The 24,632-nt window shown below is 40.7% G+C and overlaps 2 protein-coding genes across 5 annotated transcripts in view; one reads left to right on the top strand and one right to left on the bottom strand.

The window, feature by feature from the left end:
* Nucleotides 1–8,344: 8,344 nt before the first annotated feature.
* Nucleotides 8,345–10,828, top strand: LOC131674048 (ribosomal RNA processing protein 36 homolog). The gene is made up of 3 exons (XM_058952505.1): nt 8,345–8,566; nt 8,760–9,270; nt 9,343–10,828. Exons 1-3 carry the CDS (start codon nt 8,519–8,521, stop codon nt 9,480–9,482), a joined length of 699 nt encoding a protein of 232 aa, XP_058808488.1. The 5' UTR covers nt 8,345–8,518; the 3' UTR covers nt 9,483–10,828.
* LOC131674043 (sodium/potassium-transporting ATPase subunit alpha) overlaps nt 10,142–24,632 on the bottom strand; it is a 44,389-nt gene continuing 29,898 nt past the window's right edge. For 3 of the 4 annotated variants that reach the window (XM_058952492.1, XM_058952495.1, XM_058952494.1), the window contains 4 exons: nt 23,695–23,789; nt 16,462–16,636; nt 16,151–16,383; nt 10,142–16,071 (listed from right to left, as the gene is read on the bottom strand). In XM_058952492.1, coding sequence (XP_058808475.1) covers nt 15,951–16,071; nt 16,151–16,383; nt 16,462–16,636; nt 23,695–23,789 — 624 coding nt within the window. In that variant the 3' untranslated portion in view covers nt 10,142–15,950. Of the gene's footprint in view, nt 16,072–16,150; nt 16,384–16,461; nt 16,637–18,706; nt 18,802–23,694; nt 23,790–24,632 lie in introns of all 4 variants that reach the window. The other variant, XM_058952493.1, reaches the window with a different exon arrangement.

The following is a 24,632-nucleotide window of genomic DNA, read 5'->3' on the forward strand; positions in this document are numbered from 1 at the left end:
AAAAGGCTGCCCGCATTACATTTGAATAATGCATGCGAATTTCAGCGGATCGGCAGCAATTTCTTTGTCGAGCTATTCGAAGCGGCGCGCGCATTTCGTCTCGCGAGCGATCGGGGATCTGGCGATGTTCTCGCGATCGATTTATCATCGATGAACGACACGAACGCACGAGGTCCCGTCAGGTCCCTGCGAAATGACGCCGACAAGCGGACGGCGCCTACGCCTCTCGCGCTCCTCGCTTCGGGCCGAAAATAAAAACTAATTCGGACTTTTTGGCAACAAGTCCAGTGGAAAGGACGCGCGACTCCGAGCGGACGTCTTGGCGTCGGCGCGCCCCGACGAGCTTTTGGAGAATGGGCGTGCACCGGAGGCTTGTGCGTCACGAGCGTGCGAAAAACTTGCCGTGCTGCCGATCGGTTGGACTTCCTAGGCGACGATAACGTGCCTTGCGTCAGGGCGCGCACGCGCGCGCGATACGCATGTAGCTACGATGCCAAGCAAATATTTATACTCCTTATCGCGCCTGAGAGAGAAAAAGAGAGAGAGAGGGAGAGAGGACACTCGATAGCCTTGTTAGCGATGGCGACTAAAACACTGCATCTGCGATGCAAGCTCTCTCGAGCCACGGATACAGAGGCACTCGGGCACGACGCAAAACCAATTATTAGCCGAGCCGAACGCTAGGCGATTCAATTGGTCGCAGCCGATACAGTAGCCTATAAATAACCGCTGGCCGATAATTTTTATTTATAAAACTCGCCGGTCGACGTCGCTTTAAGACGGCGTTGCTCCAAAAAAAGCTTGATTTTCCACGCCATCGCCTGCGGTGGATCCAAAGTGAGAGAGAGAGAAAGAGACAGCTTTTATCTCCTCCCTGCGAGCGACCTATTTTTTTCGGCCATGCAAATATAGAAAGGAATGCGGCTTTGAGGTGCGCTCACTGGAATAATAACAAAGAACCGAGATCGATGGAATTTTTGCAACAAACTCTCCGGAGCCCGATGTGCCGTCTATCTCTCACGACAACATTTCTTCAAGAGGTAACAAAAAAAAGAAAACAAAATAAAAAACGAGAAATTTAACAGCGCTGAATCATTCGATTTTCCTCGCGCGATAAAACTTTCTGACGACACAAATCTACTCATTCCTAAGAAATCCTTGCCCCGTTGTAATACAAAAGCCAAAATCGAGTCATCATCGTCGCGATTCTCTCTCACAAAGAGCATAAAAAAATCAGGCCCCGAGAGAGAGAGAGAGAGAGAGAGAGAGAGAGAGAGAGAGAGAGAGAGAGAGAGAGAGAGAGAGAGAGAGAGAGAGATCTGAAAACGACGATAATTTCCAAGTAGTATTATACCCGTCCGTCCCTGCTCCACTCGGGCTTGGCCCCGAAGTGCAAAAAAAAACTTCCTTTGTGTCCCTTGCTCTCTCTCTCTGCTCCTCTCTCTCTCTCTCCTCTCTCTCTCTCTCTCTCTCTCTCTCTCTCTCTCTCTCTCTCCTCTCTCTCTCTCTTCTCTCTCTCCTCTCTCTCTCTCTCTCTCTCTTACTCCTTTGTCCCGAAAGCCCAACGTATATTACTGTGTGCGCGATATATAAGATTGCGTAACGTTCACGCGCGTTCTTTAGAAAAGGAGTCAGCTGCTCTCAAGGTCGACCGGTTTAAAAGTCAATTTAATCGTCGACGACGACGACGGAGCGAACGAGCGAGAGAGAGAGAGAGAGAGAGATAAAGAGAGGAGAGCTGCGCGCGCGTGCAGGAAGTCGTCGTCGAAATGGAGGAAAAAGTTGATTTCGCGCACGCGGCGGTGGCGGCAACCGATCGAAGATTACCTACCTCGCTGCGTGCGAGAGCGCGCGCGCCAACGGAAATTTTTGGCCCGCTCGATCCGACGACTGCGGCGAACGCGGATCGTGAATCCGTGCTGCGCCGGCGAACGAAAAAAGTTGGCAAGCGCGCACTCAGAAAGTCGGCTAGCGCGCGACCACGCACTATTCTTCGTCGAGCGATCGCCAAGGAGTAAAAGGGGACGAAAAGCGATCGCGCTTTCTGTGCAGAAAGAATAGTCAGAGACAGAGAGAGATAGAGATAGAGAGAGAGAGAGAGAGAGAGAAAGGAAGAACAAATGGTGTACCTTGAGTGCGGAGCGCGAAGCTGCATGCTGGCCGTGGTGAACGCTCGCAACACTGCCTTGGCACTGACACTGGGGGCTTCGAGCGCCTAGCAACACACTGTAATAAGCCGGCGAGTTGGTCGTCGTCGGCGCGCAGCCGGCGAGTCTCGCTCTTTCTCTGTCTTTCTCCGCGAACCAGTGCCGTGCCCCTCTTTCTCTCTCGCGCGCGCTACACCCGAGCCGGGCCCCTTCCTCGCCGCCGCGCTCGACCGTTTTTGCAGAGGCGCGCGCGTGCGCGCGCACACCGACGACTCGCGTTGCCTCGCTTGTATAAACAAGCGATGACGGATACGTTGTATCGCACGAAAGGGCGATCGACGCGCGGGCAGACTGATGTAACCGTGCGCGCGGGAGCCACTGCCGCTCGGATCGTTTTGATGGGGTTCGCGCCTGCGCCGGCCGGTGCTGGATGCCTCGCACGCGCTCGCTTTTCGACGACGAGTAAACGCCGCGCGGCTTTACTCGTCCGAGGAGGGTCGAACAGTGCCGAGAGCGGAGGTATTATGAAAGCTGTTTTTCTTGGAGCTTTTCCAGCTTTATGGAAATTGGAGCGCGCGAGAGAAAACAGCGGGCAGCTTTTCTTGTCGGATATATCGGAGAAAGAATTCGTACATTCTTTGTCGAAAATTCAAACGCTTTTGCACGAAGCGAAGAGGGAAGGAAAAGAGAGAATGCTGTATATTTCAGTCGGCCTAATGACTCCATATGCAGTGAGAGAGAGAGAGAGAGAGAGAGAGCGCGCGCCGGCACACATTAAATATAGCTTCACATGTCAAAAGGCACATACACATATGCGCTCAAACTTTGGCGTGAATTACTCTTTCCATACAACGGCACCCTTCTCCGTGTCTCTCCCTCTTTCGGTTTTCATTGCACGCGAGAAAGCGGTCCATCAAGTGACAAACTCGAGCGATGAAATTCGCTCTCGCGAAGCGTGGAAACCGTTGAGATGATTTGCCGAGGCGCTCGGCGGCAGGCGAAGAGAGTGCAGGTGCATCGCGGTCGGAGCCGGTTTGCTGTGCGCGGAAAGGGAAATCGGAACCAGTTCGGGCCGAAAACGGCCGAAAGTAGGTCGCGCGGGGGCGCTCATGCCCGGCAAGCAAGAAGAGCGCGCAGAAGGCGAGCGGCCGCCTCGCACGCGAAATTCCACGGGGGCCCTTCGCGCGCTGCAGAACGCGCCACGTGTCCTCGCGCTGTTGCCAATTCGCGCAGCGCGCACGTGTCCGTTTCTCTCTGCCTCGGCACACACGCGCGCGCACGCACTCTCGAGTCCAATTTTTCTCTCTCTCTCTCTCTCTCTCTCTTTCTCCCGAGCCACCTTTGTTCGGCGCGTCCTACGTGGCAGCGGGCGCGCCAAAGCACAAAGGGCCGCTTCCGATGGAACTGAAAACGTCAAATCGATTCGGCGCGTCGCGCGGCCCTCGACGAGCACTACTAGTGCGCGATATCGAGGCGCGCGCTTACATCTATCTCATCGGGTGCGATCAGCCGTGAGAGAGCCAACGTTATTCGGGGCGTTCCGAGCGAATCGAGACTCGAAGACGCCTTATCGACTTAAAAGAACGTACGTGACCCCACATTGGCTCTAACGCTCGTCTCGCCAAGGCTGCCTCGATGGGCACAGCGTACAGCCGAGCGTCGCCTCGTCGCTGACGGCAAAGCCACAAAATTCATCGCGAGAGAAAGAGAGAGCCGCGACGACCTTCAACGGCAGCGAAAGGGGCCGAAACAATGCGCGCGAGAGATGCAATGCCGGCACCCGGAACCCGCGCGTGCGCCACCATCGCCGTCGCGCGGGAGATGAAACCGGAGACGCTTCTGATGCGAAGCTTCTGCTTCTCGCTCGCTAATCGACAGCCAAAGAGAGAAAGAGAGAGGGTGGGATGGTGGGGGGGGGGGGGGGGGGGGGGGGGTGGAGACAAAGGAGATGCGCGATTTTATGCAATCCGACGTACATCAAAGCGTCCAATTACGGGACGCACGGGGGCTCGTAAAAAGAAACGCGCAACGGTCGAGGCTCACCTGTGCTTCCCCGAAAACCGTACACGTGCGCGTCTCCTCGCTTCCCTCTGCCCGACTCTACGAAGTTTGGCTGGCAACGTCGGTGGCTCGGAATCAACTTCCGAAGCCCAGAGACGGAAGAGAAGCTCGCATAGTGCGCAGACGATCCTGCCGAAAAACTTGATAATCCGCAAACTTGATCTCGGCGCTATGCACTCGCCAGCCCGACCAATCCGAGCATTGCCAAATCCCACCTGGTTCGGCTGCCTCTTGGCAAAGCGTTTTAAAGGGGTTCCACGGCAGCTTGACTCGAAACTCTCGCGAACAAGATGAAAAGTCAAGTCCTGAAAAGTAACAGCGAGCATTCGTCGTCGAGCAGCAATTCGCAATCAAGTGGAAAGACAGTCGACGATGGCGTCGAGCATTCAAAGCCGAGACTGTCGTTCGAGAATCGCCCAGCCGGCTTGGCTGTCGGGCCGAGCTCCCGAGCCCGAGCTGGAGCTCAAGGCCGCGGGGACGCAATTTGCACGGGCTGATCGATCGCGAGGAGGCCAAGTCGAGAGCAGCGTTCAAGGTCCAATATCCAATAGGCAATTGATCGGCCCGCGCACGCGAGTTCGGAAATGACCTTGAGCAAGACGCGCAGAGCAAAGCCGAAGAGCGTGGATCGCGCAGGTTCGCGTGTGGCACCAGCTGCTTCGCATCGGGAACGCCAAGCGTGCAGCAGCGAAAGAACAAAAACACGAAACCTTACGCGCGAGCGTCGGAGTCAAGCGTTCGACACTCCGCGTTCGCGTTTCGCAAAGTTGGGAGAACGACGAAAGCCACGTCGGGCGGCGGTCCCTTGCTCACCGCCGAGCCGCGCGCCCTCGAGAACGTCGGCCGAGGATGCGCGCGGCAGCGCAGCCAGCCTCGTTCGGAGAGTCTATTCTCGACGATGACGAAGGAGGAATGCAAGAGGCTCCAGCAGCGGCAAATCGCAAATATATCGGGCTATTGATAGACCGAGCGGCGCTGCAGCTGGTGCGCGCGGCGCGCCGAACAACGAAAGCTCGCCGGGGCGCGCGTCGATAGCGCCGCGCTTAGGGAAAAAGGCTTGACCTTGAGCGCAGCCAGCTCGACCTTGACCGCGTGCGTACGCACGCGCACCCCTCTTGCAGCAGCAGAGAACAAGGGGCGCCCGCCTCGCGGGCCAGCGCGCGCGCACGTGTCGACCCCACCATCGCTCCGAGCCAGGATCTAAGGCAACCCCACTCTGCTCTGCCTACCATCCACCCTGGGACGCTGCATCGACCGACCTCTCGACGAGCTGCCGCTGCTGCCGCTGTTTCCCCTACTTCTTGCCGGGGATTCTCTCTCTCTCTCTCTCTCTCTCTCCTTTTTTTATTTCTTCTCCCTCTCACTTGTACTTTCTTTTTCTGCAAAACTCGTGCTCGCTCGCTCGTCAATTTTTATTCTACACCATCTGCCTCACCGACACAACCACTCGTTTTATAGCACTTACGAACGCTTCTGCTATCTCTTTTTTTTCGCTTTATCGTTTGGGACAATTTTCGAGGAACGCACTGCTGCCGAGAAGAGCGAGATTTTTTTTCGTTGCTAAAAACCAAAGTTACGAGGGCTGATTGTTCTTATGCTCATTTTTGCATTACTCGAGAGGTACTGCAGGAACGGAAATGGTATTTTCAGTGGGACGTTGCTAGTCGGAAATGCCGTTCGAAGATAAATCTGTTAGAAATGGAAATCATCCAGTGAGAGATTGATGCTTCAATCAAGTAGGATCTCGTGTTGAAAATTGAAAAATTCTCGGAATAATGCCGGCGACGAGCTAGTGGACTCTGGCTCCAGCGAATAATATGAATAATCAATAAACGATCAATCACACGGCGTTTATAAAAGGAAAATAATTCAATTTGCCAGCGGCAATGCAAAATGCAATATGAAACGTTAAAAGAATTCCGTATGGAATATTAATGCAATTGCTCTTTCACCGCATCTCAATGTAAATAGCGAAAGCAACAATAATTAGGTTACCGGCCGAATCAACATTTTATTCGACAGGGATTCAACTTCCGATAAGGAAATTTTACCAGGCAGTCTATCTAGACATAAACTGTGATATTGTCGCCCAATTGAAAAAAGTCTAATCAATATCAATCTATTACCTACGACCCACCGTTTCTCCGCCTACGAGCACGACCAAATAACAAAACAAGTATAAACTCTTTTTACAATCCAAAGTAGTTCCACTTTTTCTCTCAAATTCAAATGCCTACTGCCGCAGATGATGAAAAAAACGCGTAAAACTGCGACCAAGGAAAATGAAGGATCCCGTGGACATTAATTATCTTGTACGTGTCGCCACACGACGTGTGGCGAGTTTTCATCTCTCAGCACGGATTAGCAACGCGGCATACGGAAAAAGACGACAAACGGCTTCGAGGTTGTAACGATAACTAATGCGACGTCGACATCGGGTGTTGCGCAACCTCGACACTGACAATATATATGCATAAGCATCCAACTAATAATTGCCGTCGCTCGAGTTTCTTACCTCTGCGCGCACGATGCTAAGCCGTAATTCCGAAGCCATTCGCTCGCGCTGCACTATTCCCCGCGCTCGCATAATCTTTATTGCTTTTTCGACACAATAAATTTTCGCTCGTGTGCGCGAGTCTTATTTCCACGGCCCGTTTGAACGCAGCAATCGTTTACTCGACCCATTAACACGTTACTGTTATGTGTACGTTTGAAATTTGAATAATTTTCTTTTTGCTTTTTTGCACGTTCTTTTTTTTTTTTTTTTTTTTTCATTTTACAGCTTTGACAACGTATTTTCTTTCGCATTACAGTTATGGTATTGACACTGAAAATTATAAGACGAAAAAAAGAGTTTCTAGAAATTGATACGCTTCTCCGAGCAGAAACAATGCGAATTTACATGTAGATAAAAATCAATTAATATTGTAGACTCTGGAGTATGCCTATATATAATTATATTTCAACAGTTAAGAAAATATATGTTATGTAATAAAATATTATTAAATTATTGAAATACAATATTTTAGAAAGGTATCTTTTAAATACTACACTATTCAATTATATTTTACAAATAATTCAAAATTTCCTAAATTCAAATTTTTGTATCACTAATGTTTGTAATAAAATTACTCATGAATAATCATTCACGTTATTGCATAATAAAATTAACTACTAAAATACGTTCAACAACAAAAAGACGCTCTAACAACTAATCACTAATTACACTTCAAAATACTAAATCTTACTCGTCTTTCTAGATCATAATAAGTTTTTTATTGTTCTTTCGTTCGTTCCTGTAGTTCAAATTTAAATAACAAAACTAATTAAATATTCAATTTAAAATGAAACTTACAATGGCAGAAGTGAGCACCTAACCTATCCAATGAATTTCAGGACCCTACAGACGCGATCTTTGAATCGGTAACGCTGCGGCACGTGTTTGCCGGCAATTTTTGGAGGTTGGCGACCGTCAGATTCTTACTACTTTTTTTGCAAATCAACGCTGACTCATGCGGGAATAATATAATGTACAATACAAGACAATTAGTAATATTCAATAAACTTACCTCGATCGAATTTTTTTCCCTCTGGATCAATATCTTTTACATTGAAAATATCCTCGAAGAGCACACCCGCCATTTTACCAGCTAGAAATCTGTGACTACAAGCGTGCTGCTGCTTCGGCGACCCACGCGACCAGTGCTGCACGCGACCAATAAACGAAGTTTCTAAATCAGTGCCGTACAGTCACAAATTTCACCCCTTACCAAAATACATTATTTTTATTGTGTTTGATTAATTTTATTATTTGGCGTTATTTTTCAAAATCAATGTGTTTTGATGAAAAATAAAATATCTTTGAATTGAACTACGATTAACGTTCATTTAAATTGAGATGTTGACCATGACCTTGAAATCAGGTGGTATGGATTACAGTCACCACTGAGAAATTATTCAAACCTAATTTTTATTTTTATTAGTTTTTTTTTGAAATTTAAAACTGATTTGTTTTATATCTTCAGAATATTTTATGTTTTAGCAATTTTAATCTAAAAAATATATATTGAATAACACTTGCGATTATCTCGATCTTGTCGAACTCGATCATCCAGTTTGGTGAGAGTTGAGTCAGTTAAATTTTTATAGTGGAAAGAGCCATAGGTGCCATAGTCAACAAAGATGATCTCTCGATCTTTGGCCAAGTCCGCCAAATAAGCCAAGTCAAAACAACGAACATGCTCATGACTATTGTATCAACGAACTCTACTATAGTTTAAAATATTGCTAGATATTATTCAATTATTAAAATGAGCAGTGACGAAGAAGATGCATTACTTAATGAAGACAAGGATCAGGTAGGAATAATTGGAAAATTGTTTTATTTTAGAACATCACTATTTTTTAGAAATGTAAGGTTATGTTTGGTCAATCTGTTTATATTTATTATTTTAGAATGTTTTTTAAATATTTTATTAATTTATTAGAAATATTCTAAGTATTATAATGCATTAATTGTGTGTTTGATTGAATGCAATTTTATATTTTTAGGCACAAATTAAAAAAGAGTTGTCTCAGATGAGTTTTGCAGATTTACAAAAACTTAAGGAGAAATTAGGCACGAAAGTTTACAATGCAACAATGTTTGGGGCAAAAAAATCTAAGTTGATAAAATTCAAGAGAGAAAATAAAAATAGACCTAGAGAGGAATCATCAAAAAGACAGGTTACAAGATTTCGAGAAGTAGTACCTGTAAAAAAGAAAGAACCAAGAGACCCTAGATTTGACAGTTTGTGTGGTACATATGATGAAAAAGCTTTTAAAAATGCATATTCATTTCTGAGCGAAATTAAACAAAATGACTTGAAAAGTTTAAAAAAAGAATTGCAAACTGAAGAGGATCCCAAGCAAATCAAGAAAATTAAATATCTTATTCAAAGGCTGGAAAATCAAATTAGAGAAGAAAAGAAAAAATCTGAGAAGGAAATGAAACAAAAAGAAGAGAAACAAGAAATACTTTCTGCTATAAGAAGTGGTGAAAAACCAAAGTATAAGAAAAAATGTAAGTATCTCTTAGCAGTATTAAATAATTCAAAAAATTTGTTATTTCATTATTTGTATTTATTAATTTCAGCTGAAAAACGGCTTACAAATCTTGTTTCTCAATACGAAGATCTTAAAAATTCAGGAAAATTAATAAAGCATATCCAGAGAATAAGAAAGAAAAATTTGAAGAAAGATCGTGTTCAGTTAGAAAACTCAATTTCAGAATAAATTATCATTATAATATTTCTACGCTGGATAATTTTTAATTGAAAATTCAAATAAGTATTGCTATGACTTAGCATAATGAAATTATCTTGTGAAGATTTTTGCGAATGGCTCATCACACCTAATTACAAAAAGTACAGGAACAAATAATTGATAATTGAAAAGTTATATTAAAGTTATTGTTTATAAAAAGGTTATAGCTGAAGTTTGTGATATTATGTCTGCTTGTTTCTGCTAGTATTCATTTATGATTCTTTAGACTTTTTCATAAATTTGTAATCTTCGTTGCTGTTTGCAACAAGAAAATTCGTTAAAATAATGAATCATTTTACAATGGTTACTTTGTTGTCAAAACGTTTGATATTTAATGTTATACTTAAAAAAAGAATGCTTTACTGAAGACTGCAATTCTGTACTAATAATTGATTTTATACGTTAAAATAAAAAGCTAAATGGAGCTCCAACATTTTTAGAGTTGTAAGAGTATTTTCGTAATAAAAATGAAAACTTGAAATACTTACTGTCTTGTTTTTCAGCCCTAGATGTAACCTCGTTTTTCCGGCACAAAAGAAATAAGAAAACAAAGCCCAAAATAAAAAAACAAACAAGAGCGTGTGCTGAGTGAGGGTTTGTGTAAAAGCTCATCGAAGAACAGAGGCCTCTATTAATTATGTATTTTTTATTTAACATCAAAAGTAATGACACTTGGGTTGGACAATGTCTCTCATTTTATTCTTTTTTCATATTTTTTACTCTTAATTTATTCGCGTGTGAAAACAGAACTTATCGATATAATAATCATACGAAAAAAATCGTCAATCAGAAATTACAAGAGTTCGGATATAGAGTAATGTACGTGTTTTTTTTTCTTTATTGTTATCCGTTTTCTCGCTCTCTCGCATTCCGAATGATCATTCTCCATCGCGCGCGCCTCGCGTACTTTTTTTATGTTTGCATTTGTTTTTTCCATTCGCTATGTTGTCGATATAAATGCCACTCTTCGCGTTTTTCTTAATCCCATATTTATGTTATTCAATCTTGTAGTCGATGTGTTTCTGTTTTTCAACTTGTCACAATTGTCCTCTGAACGAACAACATTACTTGACTTTTTGAATAAGGGCATCGTTGTATTACAATCAGCGATTGATTGAAAGCAAAGCTAATACCAATTCAGCAAACTGTTGAATAGTGAAGTAGAGTAAATTGCGTTGATTTGAAATTCACAACGTATGTACGACCTCGTAACAACAATGGCGAATAAATTTGCGGGTCATTTAACAAATTCGCTGATTTTCGAATGCCCTTATTGTCAAAAGCCACCCGTGCTCGACTTTGCAAAAAAAAATAAACTTCAACAAGTGCCACAACCGAGTGCGTTACATCCCAAATGTCTATCATCATGTGTATCGTGTATTTAGATATCAACGTTCAACTTTTTCTCGCAAAATTTCTCGTCCCGTATTTATCAATGTATTATATATTTCGGTGCTAAAAAATGAAAAACGCAAAAAAGTGCGAGGGAGCGCTGCCTCGCAGCCGTGTACCCGATCGCGCACGATATTCTGTCCGTTTCGTTCTTTCAATTATTTAAAATATGTACAATATTAATAAAACATTATTCAATTTTTTCTTGCTCCTCTCCCTTTGTTATCTAGTTTTTTTTCGTTTTTATTTACTCTCATCCCGGCGGGCTGCGCGGGTCTCGACACTTTAAACGTTTAGATTTTTCGTCCGCCGAGCGCGAGACGTTGCTTTTTCTTCCTCTCCTCTTGATTCGACACACCGTATAGTTGTACATTGATATAACACCGCTAACACGTATACTTTGTGTGTTTCAATGTGTGTGCACGTACGCGTGATTTGATATTTCGATTCTCGTGTCTGTGTCGTGTAACAACAATGGATATTAAGTCGCATACAGCGCGTATGTTACATTTATTTGCCTACATAAAGCTTAGGTTGCGTTTCTGAGTAAAAGCAACAACGCTGGAGTAATGAAAAAAAGACAATCTCTCGCGCTCGAGATTATACTTCGCAGCTCGAACTTCTTTAAAAGTTTTTTTGTTTTATTATTTTCGTCGCGTCTTATCGGCCCATTATCGTCCGTCGATTTCCCGCGACGACAAGCTCATACATTTTCCTCGACGATCCCCCATAGTCCATCTCTTATTACGTTTACTGACTTTGCATGCGGAAATTAACGGCGCGCCATGAATTCTGTATAAAAAATATAATGCAATAGAAAAGTACAAAAAAATAAGAAGACTTGGAGGAATCAAATAAAACAAAGTTGAAAACGCATGAGTATTATGCATTCCGGTAAAAGCAATCAAGTCGCATGAGTGTTCGCAACAATAAAGAAACAAACATTGATTAGTTCCCGTGAAAAGTCATCGTGCATGGAGCCAATTTTGCGCGTCTCGTCATGCCGCTCAGTCCGCCGCCCTGACAATTATCTTTTCCTTTCATTGAACTGGTCTTAGACCAGTAATCCAATCGAACCGCTACCTTCTCGACGCTTTCTATTATCTCGTTGACTTTTTTTTGTGTCGCTGTTATTTTATTGTTCTTCCGTCGCGCTCCCGTTTCACTTCTCGTTACACTCGTTAGCTCTTTTTCGTCATCTTATTATATACTTTGTTTTTTCTTTTTTTTCTTCAACAACACGATCTATACTAAACCATATATAATAATTACATCTAATAATATCTTACTGTAACATGTATTATATTATCATTATTATTATTATTAATGTTATCATAATTATCATAATAATTATTATTCATTATATCGTTAATGTTGTCCTTTTAAATAATTAGCCTAAAGTGAGAGGCGGCGCACGACGGTAAAGTATTATTTTTGTTGAGCTCGACCTACATTAGTAGAATATAGGTAGAGCTGATGGATGGGGGGGGGATTGATTTTTTTCTTGGTGAGGAAGGCCCCGGGTCACGGAACACCCTGTGCGTCGACAACCACGGGATCTTCAGGCAGCTGCTTTATTCGATACAAAAAGAACTCAATGCTGGACACGCGCGCGCCGTTCGTTGCCACGTTGACGCAAGCGCGTGTGCGCGATTCGTTGAGACCCGAAGAAGAAAAACGGAAGGATGAAGTTCACGAGTGCGAAGGAAGCTTGTCCGCGGTCGCGTTTTGGAGGTGCGACCGACAGTCGTGCGCGACTTTGCTCGCCCTTCGCGCCGAATTCGCCGAGAAAAAACATAGCCAAGACTTCGCTGTTGCGACGACCGTCGCGCTTCGGTGCGCCGATTTTCAATAGATCAGCAATCGGCGCATCGGCGCTGCTTCTTTCTCAGAAGTTTCTCGTCGCGACCACGAAGTACATATACATATATATATATATTTTTGTTCGCGTTCTCTGGTTGATGGAAAAACGTACCTCTGTACACATACCTCGATGTCGATACTTTTTTTGTCTAATCTTTATTGAACACTTTGGGTAACTTTGCGAGTATTCGAGACTTTACACTTGTCCGTTCGTACGCATAGCTTATATTCACGTTATCAGAGTTGAAGAGCATCATTCGAATTGGGGATTCTGTTGTATTGTGATGCGCTGTGGCAAGTCGCTGCGACAGGGCGTTCTGCATACCGGGGGTTTAGGTGTATAATATTTCAATTTATATATTCATAGCAAGCTGATAAGTTTGTTTGCATTTCCGCGTTTAAAACTATGGAAAAATGGAAAACTAAGAGAGAATGCATGTACTGCTGTTAATCTTTACGTTTAGCATTGATTTCAAATATCTTTTCATTTTTAATTTTTTTTTGTTTCACCTACATAAAGAATGTGTGTGGATTTTTTCCTCTTTAAATGCTAGTTGCTTTATTCAATTTTGGTCTCGCAATCTTTCGTTTCGGTCTAAAACAGCGTTAAACTTTGTAAGGATTAGTTTTGTTTGAAATCTTACTGTTGTAGAGTAATTTGCATTAAACGATCTCGTACCGCGCAATTTTGATTTGCTTCTACTTTTTGAAATTCTTGAAATTTATTTTATTTTTTCAAATGTTTCTACCATCGCATGCTGTAATTACAATTTGACCATTAAACGTGTTTTTTCTCGTAATATCGTTACTCATAATCAATAACATCTTTTATCACTATACTCCTGCTCTGTTATACTCTTTAATTATTTTTTTGTATTTTTTTCTACTAAATAATTATTTTTTTTGTTTGCTCAAACACACTCCGCCTCGGTAACACATAGTTTTCATTTTGGGATTTGCTCGCGCATTAATTAAATAACGTATTTTTGTCTCTTTTTCTCATCATTTTTTCCTTTTATTATTTAATTTAATGAAATCCTCCTTAGGTGGTAATGATGTTTGTTTAAGCGCTAAATATTTATATACTATCCAACTTCGTCTTCTTCGTCGTCGTCCGTTCCTCGTTTCATCTTCCGTATCTTGATCCGCAATCTACTCCGCCCGTCGATCCTTCGCCGTGTAAAAAACACATCGCTCCGTTCCCGCTCCTCTCTATCTAGTCCGTGACATTCCAGTATAAGAACTCCAACAAAGATTTAACTATTTGAATATATGCATTGCGATCTGATGCATTAGCTACTTGGATAAAACTCGAACCGAACAACATTATACTTGAATTCACTTTTCTTCTCCTTAATTATCCGTCATCCTTAATTAATTAATAATTAATAATCAATACTGCGATATCCTTTGTTTTGCTAATTTTTGTTAGATTCTTTCTTCGGCATTACTTAGAACACCTGTCGATTTTTCTTCAACTATAGGGCATGCCATTTTCTATCATATTGTAATTAATAAGTTTATCTATGAAGAATCAGTTGATGTCACATCGCGATGATGAAACTAAACGTCTCGTCTTCGCGATATTCTATTAATCACTTTTTTTAATTAATAATTATAAGATCCTTTTCATATTTCACTTATTTATTTCTCGTCTAAGATTTTCGGTATCACAAGACGTTTCTACGTGTACAATTGTCATCAGTGCCGTTGACTCCCAATCCTCGTGTGACTCTTCTGCTCTTCTAACTCTGCGTGATATATTTGAAAGCTTCCATCCGTCGTCCTTGTATACTCGTTTAATATCATTTATTATCATGGAAATGCGTGCAACGCACAATGCGTCGCAAGCCCTTTGTTTTCCAGAGGTGCCTATGTGGTATTTGTGTGTCTTCAATTTATTATTATTTATATATCGTTACATAATCCCATGGCAACACGCGCATCGGGGAATATATAGAACACGTCGTACTCGCACATTTCGCCGGGCTTGAGATCGAGTCCAATATTGCGAATCGTTCTATATATGTTTGTTCGTTTGTTTCTTCATTATATTTAATTCTCTTTTTCTTGTGTTCTCGATTTTTGTTGCTCTACTCATCGACTCCAGTGTTCAAAATCAACATTTCGAGTTGTCTATGTTTTTGTTAGCTCTTACTTGTAAATATGCTCAACTACTTGTTTTATTTTATTTTGTTTTTGTTCGCTACTCTGTTTAGCCACACGCCTCGGCATTTTAGGCCTTTTCTACTCGCAATCTTTTATTCTTGCATTCGTTCGCTCGTACATACACTTGTTTTGTTTTGTTTTCTCACTCGCACGTGGTTCATCGTTCCAACGTCTCTTCCACGGAGTTTAGTTTGAGCCGAAGATTCAAGGAGATCACACTGCGAGTCGCTATTATTTTCACCCCGTTGAAAGAGCGTAGAAACGACGAGATTCGCATACCCTACACACAATCATTTGTTTCATTTTTTTTTAAATTTTTCTCACATTTTTTCTCTGTTAGTTTTTTACATAATATTATTAATAATACTCAGCGCTCTAGTGTATTGTTCTCGATCGGCGGCGTCGTCGTCGAGGAGAAAACTCAGCGACGACCAGGTCGTCGTCGTGTCGTTAGTATTGTGTTGCGTCTTTTTAGTGTATTTACTTTGTTTTCTCTTTGCTTAATAATCGATGAAGATATAGAATCTAAAGCCAAGCGAGCTGAGCTATTATCGTTAGCGATTATTTTTTTGTAATTATTTTTCTTTTCTCCTTTAATGAATAATAATTATTTGTGTCCACTTGTGAATGGCCCATCGAACAGATAGATAAGATCTATGTGACGTAAACTGCTGCTTGCGCTTTTTTTTTTATTTTCGTGTAAAATGTGTGACTGACTGATTATTGTTATCGATATATTATTATCATCGTAGTTTTGTGGTTGCGCGGCGGTGGCGGATGGCGATGTTGGTTTTTTTGTATATAACTGTCTTGCTGGGTGTGGTATTTAGTTGTGATGGTGGTGGTGACAATAATAATAATGATGACGGTGGTGGTGGTGGTGGTGGTTGTAACTGCTGTTGCTGTCGATAGTTTCGATGGTAAAACTCGTAAAATATGAATTTTTTTCTCGTTCTGTGTGGGTATGCGTCTGTCGGCTCTTTCTCTTGCGCGCGCAATCAGCGTGTTGCCTGTCTAGTAGTAAGTTTCTTGCTCGAGCCAGCCGCCTGGATTTCGGCGCAAGTAGAATCGTCTCGTCTCGTCGTAGATGAAAATGGCGAGCATGAAGGGAATGGCCGGTAGCCACCAAACGAATCTAGAAGACAAAAGGCGGATAATTAGTCGGGTCGTTCGGCAGGCCGGCGGCTGTTCGCGACGCTATATGGTATACTCACTTGAGCGGGAACATTCTGAGACCCTTGTCCATACCGGGCGTGTAGCTTAGGAACGCGGCGAGGGCGGTTTCGAAGACGAGACCGAAGTTGAGGGCCCAGTTTCTCATGCCCTGGTGGATGATAGAATTACGACGGGTCTTGCAGACAATCAAGTCGGCCCACTGCACGATGACAATCGACACGAAGAAAGCCGTGTGGCAGGTGAATTCCAGCGTCTTGCGGTCTCGGTAGGTCTGCATTAATATGGAGAATATACACGGTCGGCATTACGGTCGAGCGTAACGGCACCATTCCGTTCCCGCAATACTCACCCACTCCTGACCGTAGCTGTCCTGCAAATCGTTGATAGCCTTGGAGTCCCATTTCTTGCGGATGCCAAAGAGATACAATGGCAGAAAGCCGTTCTCAGCCATGATCACGAAGTAGACGAAGAATCCGGCCGCAGCTTGGATCATGCCGATCTGTCCGTATGCCATCGAGATAAGCCTAAGCAGCAACAATAATTACAAGCGTTAATCGCACAATACTCACTCGGACTTGTTCCTCTTTCTAATCTGTGACTCTCGAAGCATGCTCTATTTGACGTACAATTTTTTTCCTATTTTCTCAAAGATTAAGATGCTCGACGAGAGTCAACAGCATCATCAAAGGGCTACGTATTAATCAACTAAGAGGCTCAAGTTTTTCTTTTTAAAGACGCTCATTATATAATGCCTAAGTCAGATCGAGTGGCTTGTTAGTAAAAAAGATACAGAAAAAAGCTTTGAAAAGGAGAGTCCGCTATTGCGTCAAACGGTCATCCAAAGTCAGCTTTGGAGGTATTTACTTACCAACGACATGAGCACCATTCTTTTACTTTTTTCTTAGTCATTGTTCATGTGCACGTAGCATGCCACACCGACAACTTTGCCGTTGTTCTCTTTTCGCATGCTTTCGACGAACTTTTCACGGCTCCTTCGGCAGATTATCGAGCGCCATGAAAAATTCGTCCCGACAGACGTACAAGATGGAAGAGACGATAAGCGGCAACAGAAACAAGCAAAAACAAAGAGAAGCTAGATCGGCGCACAGATCAAAGCTGTGTAATGCAGAAGGATCACTCGACGTTTCTTCGTCTTCGCAAAAGCCAAAGAAAACAAAGCTTCGGTGGCAAGGAGACAAGTAATTGGCTAAAGCGTTGTAGACAGTCAAATTCAGCTACGAAGAACGTCGCCTCGGAGCGAGAGAAGCATTCGAAAACGCGACGATCCTGGCACGACCGTCCGGCAGTGGCGGCTGCAGCGGCGACATCGATTTTCCGCCCTCGAGATGGACCTTGACCGTACGGAGAGAATTCGTCCTGGCGACTACTATCGCGCGCGCGCCAAGTCCTTCTTTCGCTTGCAAATGAAAAAAACAAAGAAAATAGGCAAAGCAATAACAGTGAACGAGTGTTCGGGCCGCGTTGCGCAATCTTGAAACGTCCTGACGTCGCGACGTCGCGCGAGCGCGGGCCTCGCGGTTCCGTTCGCGACAAGCCGGAGAGCAATTATCCTCGCACGACGGACATGTCGACAATGAATGATCGGCGTGTACATAAAACACATTTAGATGTATACACATGTCCATACAGATACGGTGCGTTACGTAAAACTCTCTAAGTGGACGACTACAAAGCATTCACAGCATTCACGGGCTCTCGTTCGTCCTCTATCAGGCGACGATGCCAACTAAACGTCATGTACGTATGCGCGTGTGTGTATGAGTGTCAGTTTTCTATGCGTGCATACTTGGACGTGTGAATTCGGTGCTACACTAACTCGCTAAAGTCCTATAGACTTTGGTGGATGCTCTAAATTGTAGACAAGGGTTGGTGAGGGAGACTAAAAAATGTGTCCATTAGGGTGCGACAATCAGGTCGACAGGTGGAAGGGGAGGACGTGACGTGTGTCAAAGGAAAACTCAAGTGCGTTTTGTGCCACTAACTAACTTTTTCGGATGCATTGTCGCGCAGACCGTCGTAGCATCGTTCACTATTGAATTTTCAATTTGCTATACGATGCCATGGACGTGAAAGCTCACACGCAAAGATCTTCGAAAATTTATTTCGTACATCAGCGATAAAAAAAATGTTATCAGTCGTGGAATGGAAAATTTCAAGTATTTCTCTAATTTCTACGTGAAAAAATGCAATTATTAATTGTTTAGCTGTACCAAATGCGAAATCATACGTGAGATTAAGAAAGAATTAGGCACACTAAAAATTATGGAAGTACCTTGTTAAACAACCGTGTCTAATAAATTATTAGCTTGTTAAGAAATAAAAGAACATTTTTCTCTTTGAATTACACTACGCAAAAGCTGGTCTAAGTGCACTCATGAGAATAGTCGTGTAATCGAATAATGACGGTCGATAATGGAAAGATCATGATTAGTGATATCGGAGGTTAAAGGCACAAGGAGAGATAAGGTGTTGTAAATTTAGTTGAAAAATACAGTGCAGGTGAAAACTATGACAGTACTGTCTTTTGTGGGCTTGATGTTGGTTTTTTTGCTTCTTGGTAAAGGGTAACCCACCTTCTGTTCACAAGATTGTCTCTGTAAGGATCGCGGGGCTGCCGTTTCATTATGTCCGATTCCGGTGCTTCGTAGGCCAGCGAGATGGCCGGCACCTGCATTACCCCGAGTCACACAATTGAAAAATCAATTTCGTAATAGACAATTCTATTTGTTTGTTCTTTCTTTCTAATAAAATCTCTAATATTAGCGCTAAAGTTCCATTTTCAATTTGAATTAGTCGCCGTTGCTTTGATTCGTTGTTTGTTTTTAACTCCAGCATTCGCTCACAAGATTATATTATATTATATAATGGCAAATACAATTATTATAGAAAAGTAGTCGTCTGGTTCTGTATATAGGCGAAAAATGACGTTTAAATTTAGCTATATAAAGTAAAAAAGTAGGGCAGAGATATAAAGAGAAGGAAAGTGAAAAATCATGGACGTTAATCCATTAACGTCCAACCGAACACGTTTTGTACACCTCTCTTCACGCACTGACAGTTATTGCATTTCGAAAGAGAATACAGTCACAATTGGTGTATTCTTATAGTTTGAAGTATTGAAGTATGTTCTTGCCAGTAGTGCCACTCCAATTCTCGAAAAATGCAGTTTAAAACAAAAAAAAAACACGATTTTCGAAGAAAATTTCTTTTGTTAAACCTAGTTTTCAACTAGCTTGGAATCCACTTAGAAGCGGTTTAGATCGTGAACGCGATGTCTGAATTTAAAGAGTATGGGGAGTTGAAGTCAGTTTGACCAATAAAGTTAGAGACTTCAAAATAGCCCAACAAAAAGTGCTTAGAATTGACCAAAGAATACGTCTGAATTTTCTTTAAAAGTTTTTTGGTTTTGCAATTGTTCAAATAATTTTGAAAAAATTCAGATATACTTCTTAAGATTCTTAAAACGACTTAGACCAGTTCCAGGTTAATTCCACGCCGTTAACTCTGAAAACTCGATTTTTCAAAACTTATCTTTGAAAATCATGATCTTTTTGTTTCAAACTACATTTTGCGATAAAAATGAAATTTTTCGAGAATTCGGGTGGTACAACCAAAAGGAGCACACTACAAACTATAAGAATACGCCAATTGTGATTTTTCTCCTTCGAAATGCAATAGCTGTCAGTGCATGAAGAGAGGTGTACAAAACGTGTCCGGCTGGACGTTAATGGATAAAAGAAAGGTAGAGAAGCAAGTGACTTCCTTGAGTATTTGCGGATCCCAGATAAGTCACAGCAGCAGAAAAGTAGTGTGTGAATTTTTAGCTTCTTTTAGGCCTTTTTGTTTGTTACGTAATAGTTGAATCGTAAATGCTACCTTCAATATTCTTGTCAGTATTGGATTGAATTTCATTGTCGTTTCAAATATCTCTCTCTTTTTCTCTCTCTCTTTCTCTCTTTTTCTCTCTAATAATGCCTAGATTTAATATTTGTTCATATTCAAAATTTAGTTAGATGATGGAAATCATACTCATTAATTTTTGGCATTGAAAAGTAATCCAACACTGACTAAAATTTCAAAAGACAACTAAACTTAAGAGTAAGCAATAGAAGATTATCGATGTCTCTGAAATTTCCTTTGAGTTATAAAATACCACTTTCTCTACTCTGAAAAATATGAGATTGAAAAAAGAGATAGTTAAAGAAACAGGTGCAAAAGAAATTAGAGGTAATATACTATCCGAATAAAGACGAGGGTTAAACTTTTATTAAATATTTAATTCCTTTTTTTGACGCAATGTCCAACGTGTGTGACAAGCGAATTTCACTATTTCATTTGGTTCTAAAGTGGATACACAAAGTAGCGATAAAAGTATTGTTAGGATATAAAGCACAGTGAAAAAATTACTGATACAATGTTGTCTCAAGATACTGTTGATTCGATTAATGATTTATAGGACTAGCTGACAATTTTTCAAATTGTAGATTAAGAAAGAAATAGGCACGTATTTTTACATATGAATAATATTACTGAAAAAATTATTTATACTTTTAAAACTACTTTGTCCAATCAGAAAAAATCAGATAAGTTTTTTAGACAAAAAGTAGCACTTTAAGGGGATTTACTTTTTCAAATATTAGTCTACTTTTTATCCAACGCTAATCTAAATAGTGATAAAAATGGAAAAAAGTGAAAAAGATATCCGTCTCAAGGTATTCCATATGTTGTTTTCTACAACAATCAATGCATTGTGAAAATTTGTCAAATTCTATAACAAATTTTCAGTCATTTAAAACGAATATATATGACTACGATAGACGGATAATCTGATTCAAAGAAAATCTGAGTTAAAATGGTTATGCAGAAAATGTAAAATAGAAAAATTTTTATAGCAAAATTTTGTTGCATCCACATGGCCAAAAGGTGTGTTACGTTGATTGCAAGTCTTCCTCAGAGCTCAGTCATTTAGGTGGTAGTAATTTTTGTAATAAAGAAGTTTATATAATTAGCGGCACACAGTTTCTAGTTTGAGAGAAGAGAAATAAGAGACACAAAAGTCGTCAGAAGAGGCGTCAGATATGGACAGAAGAAAGCTGCAATCCGGATTTAATAAATCCAATATATGTCCATACCTCACATTATTATATAATCATACTTAAATAACTACTAAGTGTCATTGTTTTTTTAAAAGTGATCATTAAAGACAATATAAATATATGTACTAAATGGTATACTAAAAATATTAATCTACCATCGATAATGTACTCTCTCTAAATATACAAATCATGTAATGAAAAATTGACTATTCTAATATAAATATGTAATAAGACAACGTTTTATCTAGACACAATATTCAATATTAAAGTAATGATATTACATTTAATTATGACACGTCCAATAATTTTCGCACAATAATTTTATACTATAAAGAAAGCTTACAATAGACATGTTGAGTGACACACAGAAAAGAAATTGATATCAAAGTGTAATCGACAGACAAAATATATGCTTATATATATATGTACATAGCAAGCTTGGTAAGCCTCATTCGCAGCGTTCAAGGTAAACGACGATGTCGTCAAATATACATGTATTAGAAGATTCATCTCTCTTTTCTGTGCTTCTCTCATTTTTTACCCTTTACTACTCTTTTCGTCCAATGAATATTAAAGAGCGTAACTGTATGAAATGGCTTTCGAAAAAGTCTGATCATTTTTCGAGCTATTACATTTCTAGGATATAATCGATGGCATCTAGACATCGAATGTTGTTAGCATTGTCCACATACGAGATACAAAATAAATGAGCAAGGCATGACGGTGGTTCAACTTTTTGTACATTTGAGATAACTGCAGAAAGCAGAAAAGAAAAGCCGTGAAAAATTATTGCGATTTTTTTATCATTCTCCCAAAATTATAAATGATACTGATGATTATGATTTTGATGACAATGTGACATATATTTTATGATTGATAGTTTTATCTTTAGAAATAGTTGAAAATGATGTATAGAATGGATAGAATTCTCAGTGCAAATTTGGTATGGTGTCGAATTAGAATATTCTAAAAACGAAATAGATTGATTAATATGCATAAGTATTAAATGCAAATTTTTTATCCTATTGTTGGAATAATTGCAAAATGGGATGCAAACTAATCATGATAATAATGAGGCGAAAAAGAGAAGGTGTTATCATGAATATACAGACACAGTGATACATAGACAATGAGAAAAAAATAAGAAATGGAAAGATAAATGAATAATATTCGATCATGTCAGTTGTCACACAAACGAACATGCGATATTATATAGTAATAATGATAAATAATACTATGCTTTTGATCGAATCCTTCACGAATGTTCTTCGGATGATGTCGAATGATTTGATAAGTAAAGCGAAAATTTCAAAGTAAAATGAATAAGAAGAATGAGTATCGCAAGGCCAAATGAAAGAAAGTACTCAACTCAAGAAAATTTCAATATATAGTTGAAGAAGAAGAAGAAGAAAAAAATTAAGTAAAAGGGAATGCGATATTGAAGGTTTAAAGATCAGAAATTGCTATAGAGATAACAAGAGGGGAAAAAATAAATAACTTAATATATGATATAGTCGGCTTACCTTTGGCAACGACATACAAATGATGGACAGCATTTTTTTTTTTTGCGGAAAGGCAAGAAAGATACAACAGTGACAAGAAAATAGATGTGAGCGTCACAAAAGAAAAAAAATAATAAGGAAAATCGCCCAGCAAGAGGTATTATCATCACTCATTTTCCTTGTACGTATTTACGCTCAACGTGTGAATGATGAAAATGAGCGATGATGCGGAAAAAGAAAAAAGACAAGAATAAAAAGTTGTTTTATGCCTGTAGATATACACCGGAACCATATTTTCCACGTGCATAAGCCCATTTACCTTTAGTTCCCTACTCTACTAGTAAGTGTTATTGTGATATCGAGCATTATTTCCACTCAACAAATTGCTCGAAACTGCAGAAGGAAGATAAACTATATATAGTTACTTGAGCTTACGATGTTTTTTCCAATTAAGGCAATTTGTTAAGTGACTTGATGAATTCGAAAATATATGGTTGATAGTCCTATAAATATTGCGAACGACAGACGAAGAGTATATGCAAACATATTTCGGCAAAAGCTAACGATAAATATATATCCTTTTAGCGATACACAAAGTACATCATTGTTATGTTTGTACAGAAAACAGATTAAAGATAGACTGTGTAACGCGGAAAACCCGAAGCAGAAATTAAAAAGTAAGAGATCAAAACGAAAGTCATCGCTCAAAAGAGTCAAAGTATTGTATAAATGTGTTAGAGTAAGGCCGTGTCAGTACTACTTTTGTATCGTCAGAGTTCTTTTTGATGAATTCTTGCTTCTTTGAAAAATCATATAAAGTGTGTTGGTATTAGAAAGAACTCCAGCGATAAGAAAAAAGTAGTACTTTGAAATGAAAAAGTTAGTCTTGTAATAATATAGGTATCCCTCCACAAGAGCCTCATCGCGCAATAAAACCACCCTGAAGATTTGGTATCGTGTTACCTTTCGTTAACTAGCTTGTCAGTGAACGGGTTTCGTGGTTGTCGCTTCATAATATCGCTCTCCGCTTCCTCGTAGGCTAACGAGATGGCCGGCACCTAACGTCACATTATCAACAAATTTAGTAAAAACAACGCCAATAATGACAATTAACAAACAAAAAATCAAACATAAAATGAATGATAACACTTTCTCCGTCAGGAGTAACCATGACATCGGGAAAGCGGTCTTCATTGTTAATATTTCATAAGAGATTCGCGTTCCCTCTGCCATCGCACCACGATCTTTTTCTCTAACTTTAAACAACACAAAGAACATTTTTTTTTCAAATTTGAGCAAACAACTGATAAAATAAATTACGATTTAAATAAAATGATTTATTGGGAGAACACAAAAAAGATTTGATGAGACTCCAAATCATTTTGTTAAATGAATATTTTCAGGAATGTATTTTTTCCCCACGCTGCGCGTAAAGTGGTCACTGTGCATCCTCCCAGCAGGGATCACAAAATCACATGGACAGCCTGAGAGTAAATTACATCGCGAATGCGCGATGCGTCTTTCCCGCTCTCGCCTGACGACTGGAGCGATAAAACAGCACATCGCATATACACGAGGCATTACAATTTTAGACAGTAAATGCAGTTCTATGTCACCTCCTGAGGGCCCAGCAGTGCCCCTTTACGGGGGTGTGCGGGAAAAGAGTGTACGCAACACGGGAGTTCAAGTAGGTAAACACACACTGTGTGAAATGTCGATCTCGCTTCGCCTGATCGGTAATATTGCACAGTGCGTAATTTGCCTACGTTACTCCCTAGTAGCGTATTGTACTATTATATTTGACGTCAAATTTGTACGAAATTCATGAATTTTTCTAAACAAGAGAAAATAACTTCAAGTGATAAATGGATACAAAGTAAGAATCCCTACATGTTATTGTT

Source organism: Phymastichus coffea, unplaced genomic scaffold (assembly GCF_024137745.1).
Source record: "Phymastichus coffea isolate CEN01 unplaced genomic scaffold, Cenicafe_Pcof_1.1 PCOF00209, whole genome shotgun sequence".
Taxonomy (NCBI): domain Eukaryota; kingdom Metazoa; phylum Arthropoda; class Insecta; order Hymenoptera; family Eulophidae; genus Phymastichus; species Phymastichus coffea.

Coding starts and splice junctions, on each gene's coding strand:
- LOC131674048 (XM_058952505.1), top strand. CDS start 8,519: ATGAGCAGTGACGAAGAAGATGCATTACTTAATGAAGACAAGGATCAG. Junction 8,567..8,759: donor TTAATGAAGACAAGGATCAG/GTAGGAATAATT, acceptor TTATATTTTTAG/GCACAAATTAAAAAAGAGTT. Junction 9,271..9,342: donor ACCAAAGTATAAGAAAAAAT/GTAAGTATCTCT, acceptor TATTAATTTCAG/CTGAAAAACGGCTTACAAAT.